Genomic DNA, 14,017 nt, shown 5'->3' with positions numbered 1-14,017 from the left:
AAATATTTGAATACTTGGATGAAAATGTTGTTGTGCAAAAAATGGGTTATGTAGCTACCTTGATGTTTGGGACTACGCGAAGCAGAAAAAGTTACAAAAGCGAAGGAAATAAGAATCTAGAGTATAGCCCCTTGATTTCACCACCGTGAAGGGACAAAAAAGGGATAGCGAAGGTCTCTCCATGAAGTGCTATTCAGTTGATAAGACAAGGATTTCCATGAATACCACCTATGCCAACACCACCTCCATCTTTACCACCATCGCCTCCAACTTCACCCATACCACCTCCACCTCCACCGCGATTTAGTATGGAAAACACAGTGAAGTTGCCTTTGTTCAAATGCTTGGGAAATGAGGATTTGGACCAATTCTGGTTTGTTGTGAGGGCTGTATGGGAAGCTCAAGGTGTTACAGATGATAACATAAATAAGGCAAAACTGGTTAGTGCTTTATAAGATTATGCACTAACCTGGTATATTAAGTACTCCAATGATAAACCGAATGCTAAAGTAGTGGATGTCCAAGTAGCACTAAATAGGGAGTTCAGCAGGCCTAAATCTGAAGTGCAGTCGATTGTGGGATTCAAAGAGATCACGATGCTACTAGGTGAGATGCCTTGGGAACTAGATCAGAGGCTGAAATGTATGATCCACGAAGCCAAAATGAATGACAGATGGAAAACATCGCGAATGGTTTGTGGCCTCGCTAGTACCACACTTAAGGGGTGCACTGTCACAGCAGAAGATAACAACTCAGGCAGAGGCCTTGGAGATTTCCATGAGACTACATGAGACCCCAATGCAAGATCCTAATCTAGGAGTTCAACAGATCCATAGGCTGTTGAAGAATCTATGCCTTGAGATGCAAAGCTTGAAGCAGGATAGAATGATTTGGCCAAAATTACACGAAGAGGTATGGTGCATGAAATGCAAGAGTCAGGGTCATGACAAAGACCACTACCCGGTCTTTACAAATTACCTTGCAGGAGGAGGACCAATGTCTTTAAGCTTGGAAGCTCAAGAAGGACCTAGCACGACACCTTCTTTGTGGTGCGCTATCTATCAAATAGCCAAAAAACATGCCACAGATAATTGCCACCTGTTATAGAAGTATAGGCAAACTCCGCAACAGTTGTTCTGCAACTTTTGTAGATTGGTGGCACATGATGAGCATACTTTCAGGAGCTATGAATTAATGATGGATAGAATTCTTGCCTACAGAGTTCAGGTCGGAATGCGAACCCTTGACCAGAGTTCAGGGGTGGCATGGATAGTATTTCAGGGTTGATTTGCTACAATTCGGAGGGCCAGGACACTATGCTCACGACTGCACTAATCCAACATGCCCGTCGTGCAATTATTGCATGATGTTTGATCATGAAACAGAAGATTGTCCTACGCTAATAGCTAGGATATGTGACAAAGGAGCGCTACCACCTCCCCCCACTCAGAACCTGTAGATGACGAGGTCTGAGCCGCGTGAGGAAGATCCGAACATAAATATAGTGCTATGAAGTGGAATCGTGATAGGAGATGACAAGGGGAAACAACCGAAAGATAGTACATGGGTTCGCAAAGACCCAATGAAAGAGGATGAGTTCAATCTAGAGCACGCTCAGGAAGCATTCATGGAAGCTAAGAAGAGCTTCACTGAAACCTCCACTTTAGGAAGCAAGGATAAACCGGAGCTAGAGATGGACCCCTCTATGCTGACAACTTTCCTCGAAACTTGTATGAATTTATTGCATGACAGTGAGGCTACGAAAGGGTTACATGAACTTATCAATAGATGCGCCGGGACCATGTCGGGTGAACCGTGTGTAGTCTGCAAGATCGGAAAGCATAAGACAAGGACGCGGCATTAAATGACACTCACTGCGTAGATCAGAGAATACGAAATGGATCAAGTCATTCTAGATCTGGGATCAGATGTGAATGTTCTACCGAAAAAGATATGGGAGCGAATGGGGATACTTGTGCTGCAATGGTCTCCGATTCAGTTGAGGATGGTGAACCAACAGAAAATCATACCCATGGGGTGGTTGCAGGGAGTGACCATGGATATTGAGGGAGCGAGCACGTTGGTAGATTTTGAAGTAATAGAGATTGTTGATGACAACAATCCATACCCTACGCTCTTGCGAATTGACTGGGCTACTGATATGAATGGGGTAATCAATCTGAAGAAGTGAAAGATGATTTTTGAGAAGAAATCACTGCACCTAATAATACCCCTGGATCCTGCTGAAGGATCGTGCTATACGGAACCGGTCCACAACTATGAGAGTGATGATGATCTAGACTGCATCTATAAGATAATAGAACGAGACTAAGATTGGGTGAATCCCACCGCGGATGGGCGGATTACATGGGAGCGCGAGAGTTCCTGCACTTCAGATTCCAACGAGGAAATAGAACGCTGGCAGAATTGGTTACATGGAGTAACTACGCTGAATTACAACATGATGACCCGGCTGCTGCGCTGCATGTCATCAGAAGAACGAAATTTGCCTACTTATGATGGCCTAAATGAGGTGGATACCTTTTTGGATGAATTTGAAAGGGAAGTGCCAGAAAAGCAACGCTTCCAAGCCTTGGATTGGGCACTTCGTGCTACGCCCGCAAGATGGTGGGGTACGAAGAAGGGGAGTTTCGATGATTGGCACGAATGTAGGAGGATGATGAGAGCACAATTTTGGAAGCCTAATATGCGACTGACAGATAAGTATGATGGGCAGAATGATCCGCGCACACATTTGGCCAAATGGATGCAAGCCTATGGAGAAAAGCCCCAACCTGAGCAAGTGTACCTGTACTCCGTGTTAAAGTACCTGGTCAATAAGCCTATGCTGGGGGGGCACATCTTCAGGTGGCTCTTATTGTTCTAAGAATATGATTTTGAAGTTGTTGTAAAGCCTGGATGATTGAATGCAGGCCCTGACCACCTGTTGTACATTGAGACAGGGGAGGAACCCCCTAATTTGGAGGAAGGATTACCTAATGTGAAACTCTTTGCTATGCGTGTCGTGGATGGAAATTTTGAGGACATAATACACTTCCTAACAACTAGAGCTATGTCAGAAGGATACTTTGTCCAACAAAAGAAGGAATTAGTGGTGCACACAACAAATTTCTCTGTGATTGCTAGGCATATATACAAGATGGGGAAAAATGAAATAATGCGAAGGTATGTACTTGAGTTTGAATGAAGAAACATCCTCATAGACGCTCATGGAGGCGCCGCGGGAGGACATTATGCAGGGAGAGCAACCACGCAAAAAATTATACGTGCAGGGTTGTGGTGGCCAACCCTTCATTAGGATTCAAAAGCATATTGCAAGGTGTGAAATGTATGTCAGATAATAGGTAGGCCATTGCAGAGGGATGAAATGCCTTTGAATCCAAAAATAACATTGCAACCCTTTGAAAAGTGGGAAATAGATTTTGTAGGACCTATTCAGCCCCAAGGAAAGACAGGCACAAGGTACATTATCACTATGATGGAGTATTTGACTCATTGGGTAGAAGCACAGTTGGTGAAGGATTGCAGGGGCGCAACGGTTGCGAAGTTTCTATTTGGACATGTAGTGATGTGATTTGGATGTCCAAAGATATTAATGAGCGATTGAGGTACACACTTCTTGAATGATACAATTAGCGCACTGATGGAGGAATTTCAAGTGTATCATCAGAAGAGCACACCACATCACCCACATGCTAACAGGATAGTGGAGGCGTTCAACAAATTACTGGAGACCGTGCTGACAAAGGTATGCAATGGTCAGTGAAGTGATTGGGACCTACACATACCGCTGTATTGTGGGCTTATCTAACAATGTACAAGAAGTTAAAGGGACAGACACCCTTTAGGTTGGTATACGGGGTTGAAGCGGTGATGCCTATGGAATACATCGTGCCTCGTCTACGTATAGCAGTGCTCATAGGTATGATGGATGAAGGAGCCTTGGAAAAGAGGCTTGCAAAGTTGGATGAGCTGGAAGAAGAGAGATTTTTAGCTGGATTTCACCAATAGGTCCAAAAACACCGTGAAAAAGTGTGGCATGACCGACATATTAAGTTGTGCACCTTTAAGGTGAATGACTTGGTGCTGTTGTATGATGGTAAGTTTGATAAATTTCCAGCGAAACTTAGAATGCATTAGTTGGGGCCATATGTTATTAGGGAGATTACTGACGGTGGCGCAGTCTAGTTGGTTAAGTTGAATGGATATCCCTTCCCAAGAAAGATGAATGGCAGTCGTTTGAATCCATACACAGGTGGCCCTACCATCTGACTAGCTGATAGAAGCATAGTCCTAGCACTTTAGGTGGCTGAAAGGAGGCACGGGACTATAAACTACACTACCCGGATTGGAGAGCTGCGTGATTTCAGGACTACGCGATGCAGCGAAGTGTCACAGGGTCTGTGACAGTGTGAAGAAAGGTACACTAGCATGCAAGTCTGCCATGAAGTGACTGTTAAAGTCATTATTCATGATTTGATGGTCGGTTTGAGGCCAAATGGAGTGGGCGACAGGAATTTAAGCCGAACTTTATGGCTTAGATTCTTGGAAATCTGCCGCCAATCTAGCATTAATGAACCAAATGTGGGGGGAATGGTCGGATTTGAATTCAAAAGGCCCTATAAATTACAAGTGGATGTCCAGCGGAAAACACTTGGCATTTTGAGAACTGAGTTGTTGCGCGCTTAAGTATACATGAACTGAGACCTATTCGAGACTTTGAAAGCGAATTCATTGTTTGAGCAACTACCAGAGACATTGCAAGAATTGTGGAATATTGTTATCTCAACACCTATAGAAGCCATGGACATAGGAGTAGTGATAGCCGAGGAAGCCGCGTAGGAAATTATGGTAGTAGAAGCCCTAGAGAGTGCCAAAATAATAGTTGAGGTCCCTAAATTTCCCAGAACACTGAGACCTAGGAAGGATAAGCATGTTATGATACCAGTGCACATCTCACTAAGAAACCCATAGAGGACCCAGCTCACCTTGCAGGAAAAGGGGAAGGCGATTAATCTGGAGGTCAACGAGGAGGAATTTGAAGAAATCCTGGTGGATGAGGAGGATGAGGAAATGGAAGTTGAAACCCAGGGTGTGAACCCTATCACCCTATTACCAAAATATGTTCCTCTACAAAAAGGTAAGGCCAAGGTGCCAAAGGACATAGACGAGAGCAAGAGTGCCCTGCAGAATCCATTGCTCCCAAATCATCCTTTTTTTGAGGGGTCGCACTTAGGACAAGTTCCTGTACTAAAATTCAAGGATTGGGACCTCATGGATCATGAGAAATTTCCACATTTAGTGATTAATCAGCTAATGTGCAGGCAAATTGACACGACAACTGAAATGATTGAATTGGAGCTGCGAAAATGACTCAAAGGTGTAGAGAAAGTTGAGTTGTTGAACCTGCTCTGGGTGACGCATTATCACTGCGCCCCAGTGACTATCTTCATCATCAGGCTGCTGCTCTGCTTGGTGCACGATGGCTGTTTGTGGCTGGAGGAGCCCATCACCATCATAAACCACTTGATTCATCGAATTACACGACTGCCTTACTCAAGGGAGAATCCAACCAATATATCTGAAGGAAAAGGTGGCGAGTTGGCCCTCACGGAAGCAATGAAGAAGAAGTTCATGTTGGAGAAGAAGTGAGGATATGCCATCTCCAGTATTAACAACCTTGCAGTCAAGGTCACGACACAAATACTAGCAGAGAAAGTGATTGGTAAGTGTCACGCAGATGAGGTGCCCACACCTGTGATTGCACTAGTAGCCCAATGCGTGGAAGGAGTCCAGTTCAACTGGGTGAACTATCTATGCAGTGAGTTCCTTATGAACTGTCGCGAGGCATAGGAGCAGGGCAAAACGTTTCACTATGCATGGCTTCTCTTTTTTATCGTACTGGTGGCATGGGAGCTGCCCGAAGACAACCAATTCCCTTCGGTCATGCCGGACCTTCCAGAGGTAGCAAAGTACGCTTCACTGTGGGTGACCAAGGATGCGCAACAAGTAAAAGAAAGTAAGATCTTTTGGGTATTAATGGAGATGAATATCCAGATGGGGATCAATCACAAGCCGTGGTTGTCACCCACAATATATGCCAGTCTACAGAGCTTTGCAGAGTTCAAAGCGGATTTCCACCATGTTTTTATCAGGGCACGGAAGGACCCTATGAAGACATGGCATAACCTACCGTACTTGGCGACTGATGATGTAATTTTTGCAGACCTTGAGTCTTGGCCGCCAGAGTGGCGTGCTTCAGCTGGCTCCACGGTGGGAAAGGATAAGTCCACTGCACAGCACAAGAAGGAAGAGAAAAAGCTTCGAATGGCATAGCTGGCAGAGAAGCGTAGAAAGGAGGAAGCAGAGGCTAAGGCCCAGGTAGTGCGCGACATCGCGAAACTGGCAGAATAGCAGAAAATAAGAGGAGAAGAGCACGAAGGACATAAGTCACCTTCACCCATAATTGAGGCAAAAACAAAGGCAGAAAAAGGTGGCGCAAACCCACAGACGATATCCACCCAACTCAAGCGTCTGTGACCACGAGAGCAGGTTGTGCCACGAAAGAAAAAAAAGGCATCAAAGACATATTTCAACCCAATCACCCTTACTGAGGGGGATTTGCATGATATTAGCGAAACAGTGATGGATGTCGCCACAGAGGCCATCCAACAGTTCGAAGAACAACAACAATTGGTATTGGGGGCTCTCCGGACAGAGTTGCAGGTATACACTCCACAGGCTAGCATAGTGTCCACCAGCATCGCGATCAACACTTCAGCTATCGAGAAGATGTTGCGCACAAGGGTGACCAACAAGATAGTGCTACCAAATGGGGCACTTACTACAGAGAATGAGGCTGATAGGCCCACATTCAATAGATTGAAAGGGGTTGAATTGAGCATTGTTGTGCTCCCTCAGGAGATGCTCTACCTTTTCTAGGATGGAGTCATTGCGAAACTTAGGGCTCAGGAGAGTCGCACTCTACAAGTGATGAGCGAGTAGGGCATCAACATCGAGCAGTTGGGCCTACAACGCAACAAGGCAGTGGAGCAAAATAAGCAGATTATGCAAGTAGTAGAGGAAGCTTGCAGATTGTCTTAGAGTTGGACATTCAGGTAGAAGAGCCGGTGGGGGCGCGCATCCGCAGGTTAGCCACAGGGGTGCCTGATGCTCGAGCGGAGATGGCCAGGGTCCAACTGGAGCTGAACCTACAGATCATAGAATTGCAGTTGATGGTGCAGCCTTCAACACTGTCAAAAGTCAGGGAACAACGTACCATCACTGTTACAACAAAAATAGTGGTGATTGATAGTGTAGTGGCAGACTACATGCAACTTTTTGAACAGTCATTTAAGGTCCTAACCACCCTGCAGGAGGACCCGAATATAGAGCTCTTAGAGATGGAGGCGCATGAGCTACAATAGAGGTATGACGAGGTAAAAGGGATTGCGCAGACGGTTGCCCTTACATAGAGGCTCGCACGAATGCAGGAGGCAAAGGCGCTCAAGGAATAGGTGGATGTTGCTTGACATAAATAAGCAGTCTTAAAAGCACGCGTACAACCATGGATAGATGAGGCTTATGTGATCACAACCTCCATTGAAGGAAAGCTCATGAAATTGTAGGCAGCTCAGCAAAAGATTCAGGGAAGCAGTTCACCAGCAATCATGGAGGAGTGAGTGGAAGAAGCAGGCGACTGCTCAGTGCGTTGCCGAAGTTGCAGTGATCCAAACAGAGCTAGGAGGTCTTCATGCTAAGATCTCTGCACCTGCAAAGTGACTCGAGCACGAGTCATGATGTTTATGTTGGGGGCCTGTTGGGCATTGGATCCCCCAAGGGTAGTTTTGGGGCTTAAAGCCCATATTTTGGTCCAATGTTGTAATCCAAGTGTAAAGACTCCACATTTTGTGGTCGCGGAGTGTGTAATTGTTAAAGAGTCATAGGGTTGTCCGCCCTTATTTTGAAAATGTAGTGTCGGTTGTAGAAGATCTACCCATGGTTCGTGGACCATGGATTGTATAAATAGAGCTAGGCTCTAAGTATTTAGAGGCAATTAGATAGAATCAATGATCAAACACGTATGAGAGATAACTCTGAAGTAGAAGTCTATGTTTTGGGTCGCAGCATAGGTAGAGGCTCTGCAGCTGAGTGCGCAGAGGCCTAGAAGTCCGCAGCTGAGTGCGCAGGGCAAGTTGAGTCTGTAATCATTCGGAATTATCAATAAAGAGAAAGTACTCTACAATTTCTATGTCTTTATTTCCTGTTTATGCATCTGTTATATTGGGTATGAACTTATAATGCTTATATGATGCACGAATATATGTAAAGGTATTGGTTAAGCGAACGCAAGTAAGAACATCTGTTTATGCAAAACTAACTAAGATTTGTTAATAAGATAACTAAGACACTTAGTGTAGTTGGGAAAATATCACAGTCGCTGCCATAGCATCGCGAAAGCATATTAGCCCCAGGTTAGGGCTGTGCAAAAGTCGATTGTACCATTTCGCAAAGGTGCTAAAGGACGAACATAGGGTTAATCAACCTGCACACAGGTAGGTATAGCTGGGATAAACTACATCACATCCATCTTAATGGTGCAGAAACTTGGTTCTATCATCCCCCCATACTGCTTCGGGTGAGATTTCAGTCCGCGCTCTGCGGGCTGATGTCGAAAGGGCCAGTAGTGTAGGGATTTGTTTGGCTAACTAACGTTGAACCTGGATCAGGACCCCACAAGACAACACCTACGCTTTCATTGTAGACAACAAAAACAACATTTCTACACTCAAGTTGTTGGCCTAATTTACTTTTATAAATTAGGACATTAAATTATCAATCCACATGTTTGTAAGTTCATGAGATTTCATGCATTTTATGTGTGAGCTCAAATATAATTTCATACTAATCAAATGGAAAATTAACTAAGTTAACTATTCAAAGAAAGTCTAAACGAAGGTTGCTAGGATTTCACTGGGAAGTAAATTTTAAATTGGGATCTAATAGCTATACAATAAAGAAAGCATGAAACAAAACTATTAATTTTCAATCCAAATAGTAGAAATGAACTAATATTATCAACCTAAACTACTCAATTTTACATTCTTGGAATATCAAGTTGTGAGGTGAAGTATGCCTTTTGAAAGGGCTTGCAAAATGGTGCTTTGTTGATTGGCATAGGTTGATGGTTGAATAAGAAATTCTAATAAAATTCTTGAAATCAAATCTACTTTAAGGAAAGGAAAACAAGTTTGATTCAATTTTGAAGTGCTTGATTAAGCATGCATTGGGGTCCCTACTAGTATAAAATCTGGTTGTAGAGCCTTTGTCTCACTCCCTTGGGTGCCTCAAGGAATTGCAACAATACTTCATTAGACTCCTCAATATTTTACTTAACCATGCAATACTAAACTTGTTTCTCAAAAGAAAAAGATATTCAATTGAAAGGAAACTTAATTTGTTCATGAACACTAGAACATTTAAACAATGATAAGGAAGTAACAAGGATGCAATTGAAATCAAAAATTTATTTATGAGGAACAAGTATTTCTTTGAACAACAATTTAATTTAATTAATTTATTTTTATTTTTATTTTTATTTTTATTTTTATTTTTATTTTTATTTTTATTTTTATTTTTTTTATTTTTTATTTTTTATTTTTTATTTTTTAATTTTTAATTTTTATTTTTTATTTTTATTTTATTTTATTTTTCTGAAAGGCTTCGACTCTTAATGATTGAATCTATAGATTTTAAATGGGAAAGGAAAGTAGGAAAACATCTATGAGAATGGATGTCATATTCACCCACCTTGACGTACAACTTTTTCCTTGTCTTTCTTTGTAGAGAGAAGCATGTAATATAGGACTAACAATATCAAAGTATTCACCACAATTGCAACAAGCACAAAACATAGAATTCCACCACAAATTTGGTAAAGGGATTTTTACTCTATATTAGAATTACCAAATTCCTTGGATTCATAATTGTAATTGTAGAAGACCTAGTTTATGCACTGGATGCTAGAGCATATTGTTATGGGTGCACAATCTCAACACAAGTTCTAGGAACCCATACAATATGTGTCTTTTGTGAACAAAGAGATTGCAATTGCTAAAATAAAATAAACTCTATATAACAAATTCCTACCACCTATACTATACCATTAGAAGAATTTGGTCAAATAATTGAACATACCACCTATACTATACCATTAGAAGAATTTGGTCAAATAATTGAACATATCTACCTTCCTACGTAGATATTGACCACTATCATCCCAAACAAGAGACCTAGAATTAGAATATTAATGGCTCCTTAGACTTGATTTGGTGAACTATTTGAAATATGACCATAAGCATTGCCCCTTGAAGTCACGTTATTATCCTCCCAAATAAGCATTTTAATTATAGAACAAGAAACTGAAAAAAAATTCTCAAAATACATGGGTGCATCAATAAATTTCACGCTTCACGTTTCATAGAGTAAGTAGATACTTTAAATTGTTATTAACAAGAGTAAATGGCTATTTGATATATGAACTTACAATGCTCTAGAAAATTACATTTATGAGCTCCACCTATAAGAGTTTGTCAGATTTTGTAGTTTATTTAGATTTTCTCTTTGTCATACTATATCAAATATTTGATATAATTGTAATAATTTAGTACTTGTAGTGTGGATTTTTTGTTTTTCTAAAATCTATATTTAGTACGATTTTACTGTTGTGTCGTAAATTACGAAAAAGGTCGTTTTGGAATTAGCAATGGAGATTAGAAGTAATAAAATATATTTTAAAATTTTCAATATGAAATTTGTGATAAAAAATATGAAAATGTTTTTAAATTATAAATATTAGATTAAGATATTGTAATTAATACATAAAAAAAAATTGAGTGAGTTTCAAAAAAATAATTATAACTTTCTCATTACTAATTTTTTACGAGAAATTTATATCAAGACCATATTTAAAATCATAATTCTAAATCTAATTAGTTTGAATGCATAATCTGTTTGTTATTTTTTATTGTAAAAGCATATACATGAAAGATCTCAATATCTTAAAATTTTGGTTAAATGAATTATGAAAAACATATACATGAAAATCTCTATATCTAAACTTTAAGATTTAGACTAAAATCATAATTCCTTAAATTTCTAAATTTAGATTTTCCTTTTACACCTTGTAAGCCCATTATATAAGATATAATGTACTTTTGATAATACCATCATATTCCAAAATTGACCAACAACGATTATTGGAAGCATTTATTTCCTCTTTTTATTATAACACTCATTTTTAATTTTATTTTATATTCATATAATTATAATTTCAAAAAAATATATATTTTTTCCACTTTTAGAATTATAAATTATATTTTATATATGAAACGTTTTGGATAATATGAAGTTTATCCAATATCAGTAGCGGCCTGATATTTACACACCAAGGTGACGTGGCTATCCAATTACGTGATCATAATAATATATATATATATTTTCACATCGAGGTGGCGTGGTTATCCGATTCGAAGTCCGTGAATGGGCGGATGATTATATATAGATATATATTAACAACCTCTCTCACCAAACCCATTCGTACATCGTCTTCCCTAGAAACAAGCAACCAACAACAGTGCTGTTCTGTGTCTTATCTTCTCTGTAAAAATTATCTCGTTGGACTTTTTTTCTTCCTCCAACCAGGTAGTGTATTTTCGTTTGAAGTTGTTTCTGCCTCCAGAAATGCTGACAGTATTGAAGAGATCCGTGGCACAAGGCCCTGAGGAATTGACCAGCCCGAATGTTGAGGCTGACCAGAGAAAAAATGGTATCGATTTGGTTCAATCTTTCGTCTCTGCCGATTCTGCAGCCGTCTGCATTAACCTTGGGGATGTCGGTGTCATGGCCTACACTCACTCGCGCCAGCCTCTTCTGACACCCAGGCATATTTTATTTTCTCACTTCCTTTCTTTAATATCTTCTTTTGTTAATATCTTCTTATAGTTGGTAATTCTTGAATTTCGCAGGTCTTTCGGAGTTGTAGATGACATGTTCTGCATATTCGAGGGCATCTTGGATAATGTAGCGGCGTTGAGGCAACGATATGGTCTCAACAAAAGTGCAAATGAAGTGTCTATCGTCATTGAAGCGTATCGGACTCTCAGAGATCGGGGGCCCTACCCTGCAGATCAGGTCCTTAGAGAGCTCTCTGGAAAGTTTGCCTTCGTTCTTTACGACTCCACCTCACAGGCTTTCTTCACTGCAGTTGTACGCCTGTCATTGTCATCCCTCCATTTCCTTTTTCTTTGTTTTGGACTTTCCATTTAGGTATGCCAAGAAATTGTGGATTTCTTCGCATTTTGGCTCACAAACTATTTTGCTTAATAGGATCCCGATGGTTCAGTGCCTTTCTTTTTGGGCACAGCTGCTGACGGTTGCCTTGTCCTATCTAATGATCCAGATGTCCTCAAAGAAGGATGTGGAAAATCTTATGCTGCTTTTCCCAGAGGTAATATTTGACTGCTAAATTACAGCTTATCTATTCTCTAGCTGTTTCACACATCAGGCATAGTAATATAATTTTTGCTTTTCTTTTTATACTGATGTTGCATTTTCCTCTGCAGGTTGTTTTTTCTCTACAACAGGTGGCTTGCAGAGTTTTGAACATCCTCTCAATGATTTGATCCCGATGCGTCGTGTTGATAGGAAGGGGCAAATATGCGGGGCCAACTTCAAAGTAGATGTGTTTGGGAAGACGGAAGCTAACCTGCCTAGAGTAGGTAGTAAGACCAACTGGGCTAATGCATTTTATTGTAACCCTTTTATTGATGCTTACGATTGAAATACAAGAATCCAAGACATGAGGTAACTAAGTCTCGGATGGGATTGATGTTTACGACTGAAATACAAGAATCCAAGACATGAGGTAACTAAGGCTTGGATGGGAAATATTTGTTAAGAAAAGTATTTCTAATGGTTTAAAGGATTGCGAGAAATTTTTGAAGAGAAAGGATTTTATTTCAATAATATATTATATATTAGTATAGATTTATAAGATTTTTTTAGGTAGAAAGGTTTTTTACATTATAAATTATGAAAAAATGTTTATATTATTAGATATTTATTTTTTTAGATACTTGATATATTAATAGTTAAACAATTTGATCACTTAAATTTTCAATTCCAACAAATTTTTACTAGATTTTAGACATCATTTATAAAAAAAAATATTTTAAAAAGAGTTGAAATATGTTAATTGCAAATGCATAAAAACATTGAAGTGAGGCAACCACAAACTTACTTTTTTGAATTACAAATATAATAATAAGATTACTTGAAATGTTTTAATCATACAAAAATATTTTCTTCAATTGTTTTATATATATATATATATATATATATATATATATATAGTTTTTTAGCCATATGTAATATACACATACTTGACATTGAAATATCTTATTTAACATGGGCATTAAAACATTTTAATTATGATTGGCATTGAAATTTTTAATTTTATTAATATTTTCTAAATCTTAGATATTAATTTATATTAAGAATTAAATGAATTCTATATTTTCCTCTTATTACTTTTCTTACGAAGTAATTGAATTTTTCATTTTCAGCTACTTTTTTCTTTAAGGATTGAAACATTTTATTATTGTCAACACTAAAACATACGCACATATTTTTCTATATCAATTTATCAATATTTATGAAACAAATTAGTTAATATAGATATTCAAATAGTTCATTTAAGTTCCTTATTAAAATATTTTAAAAAATATGTGAAAGAGAGAATTTTCTAACATACAACATTAAGATTAAAGGATGATTGAAGTTAGTCTTTTGGCTATTGAAAGTGTGGCTATGGCTAGGTATATCATGTATAAGAAGAAGTTATTCAACATGGAAGCCAATAGGTTCCCCAAAATTGCTTCTAACTCTAGCCAAAACTCATACCTTCTCCTCAAGTGAGGATGGAATAAGGATGTCC

At 39.3% G+C, this 14,017-nt stretch overlaps 1 protein-coding gene across 2 annotated transcripts; it reads left to right on the top strand.

The window, feature by feature from the left end:
• The first annotated feature begins 11,573 nt into the window (after nucleotides 1-11,573).
• LOC149142788 (stem-specific protein TSJT1-like) lies at nucleotides 11,574-12,916 on the top strand. Of its 2 annotated transcripts, none has more exons than XM_089449321.1 (4): nucleotides 11,574-11,963; nucleotides 12,048-12,288; nucleotides 12,482-12,529; nucleotides 12,645-12,889. In XM_089449321.1, the coding sequence occupies exons 1-4, from the start codon at nucleotides 11,764-11,766 to the stop codon at nucleotides 12,702-12,704; spliced, it is 549 nt and encodes a 182-aa protein (XP_089305447.1). In that variant the 5' UTR covers nucleotides 11,574-11,763; the 3' UTR covers nucleotides 12,705-12,889. The 2 variants fall into 2 exon arrangements, with proteins under 2 accessions (XP_089305447.1, XP_089305446.1); XM_089449320.1 differs by having other exon boundaries at nucleotides 11,575-11,963; nucleotides 12,409-12,529; nucleotides 12,645-12,916.
• The last annotated feature ends 1,101 nt before the right edge of the window (nucleotides 12,917-14,017 follow it).

This window comes from Pinus tabuliformis, chromosome X (genome assembly GCF_031772625.1).
Source record: "Pinus tabuliformis cultivar Carrire ecotype Pingquan chromosome X, CPIR1, whole genome shotgun sequence".
In the NCBI taxonomy this organism is placed as follows: Eukaryota; Viridiplantae; Streptophyta; class Pinopsida; order Pinales; family Pinaceae; genus Pinus; species Pinus tabuliformis.
This window is presented reverse-complemented; position numbering and strand designations above follow the sequence as displayed.

Bases quoted from the DNA above. Each gene is read 5' to 3' on its own strand.
- LOC149142788 (XM_089449320.1), top strand. From the start codon at position 11,764: ATGCTGACAGTATTGAAGAGATCCGTGGCACAAGGCCCTGAGGAATTG. The intron at 11,964-12,047 runs GCATATTTTATT...TGAATTTCGCAG, and splicing joins CAGCCTCTTCTGACACCCAG to GTCTTTCGGAGTTGTAGATG. The intron at 12,289-12,408 runs GTACGCCTGTCA...TTTGCTTAATAG, and splicing joins AGGCTTTCTTCACTGCAGTT to GATCCCGATGGTTCAGTGCC.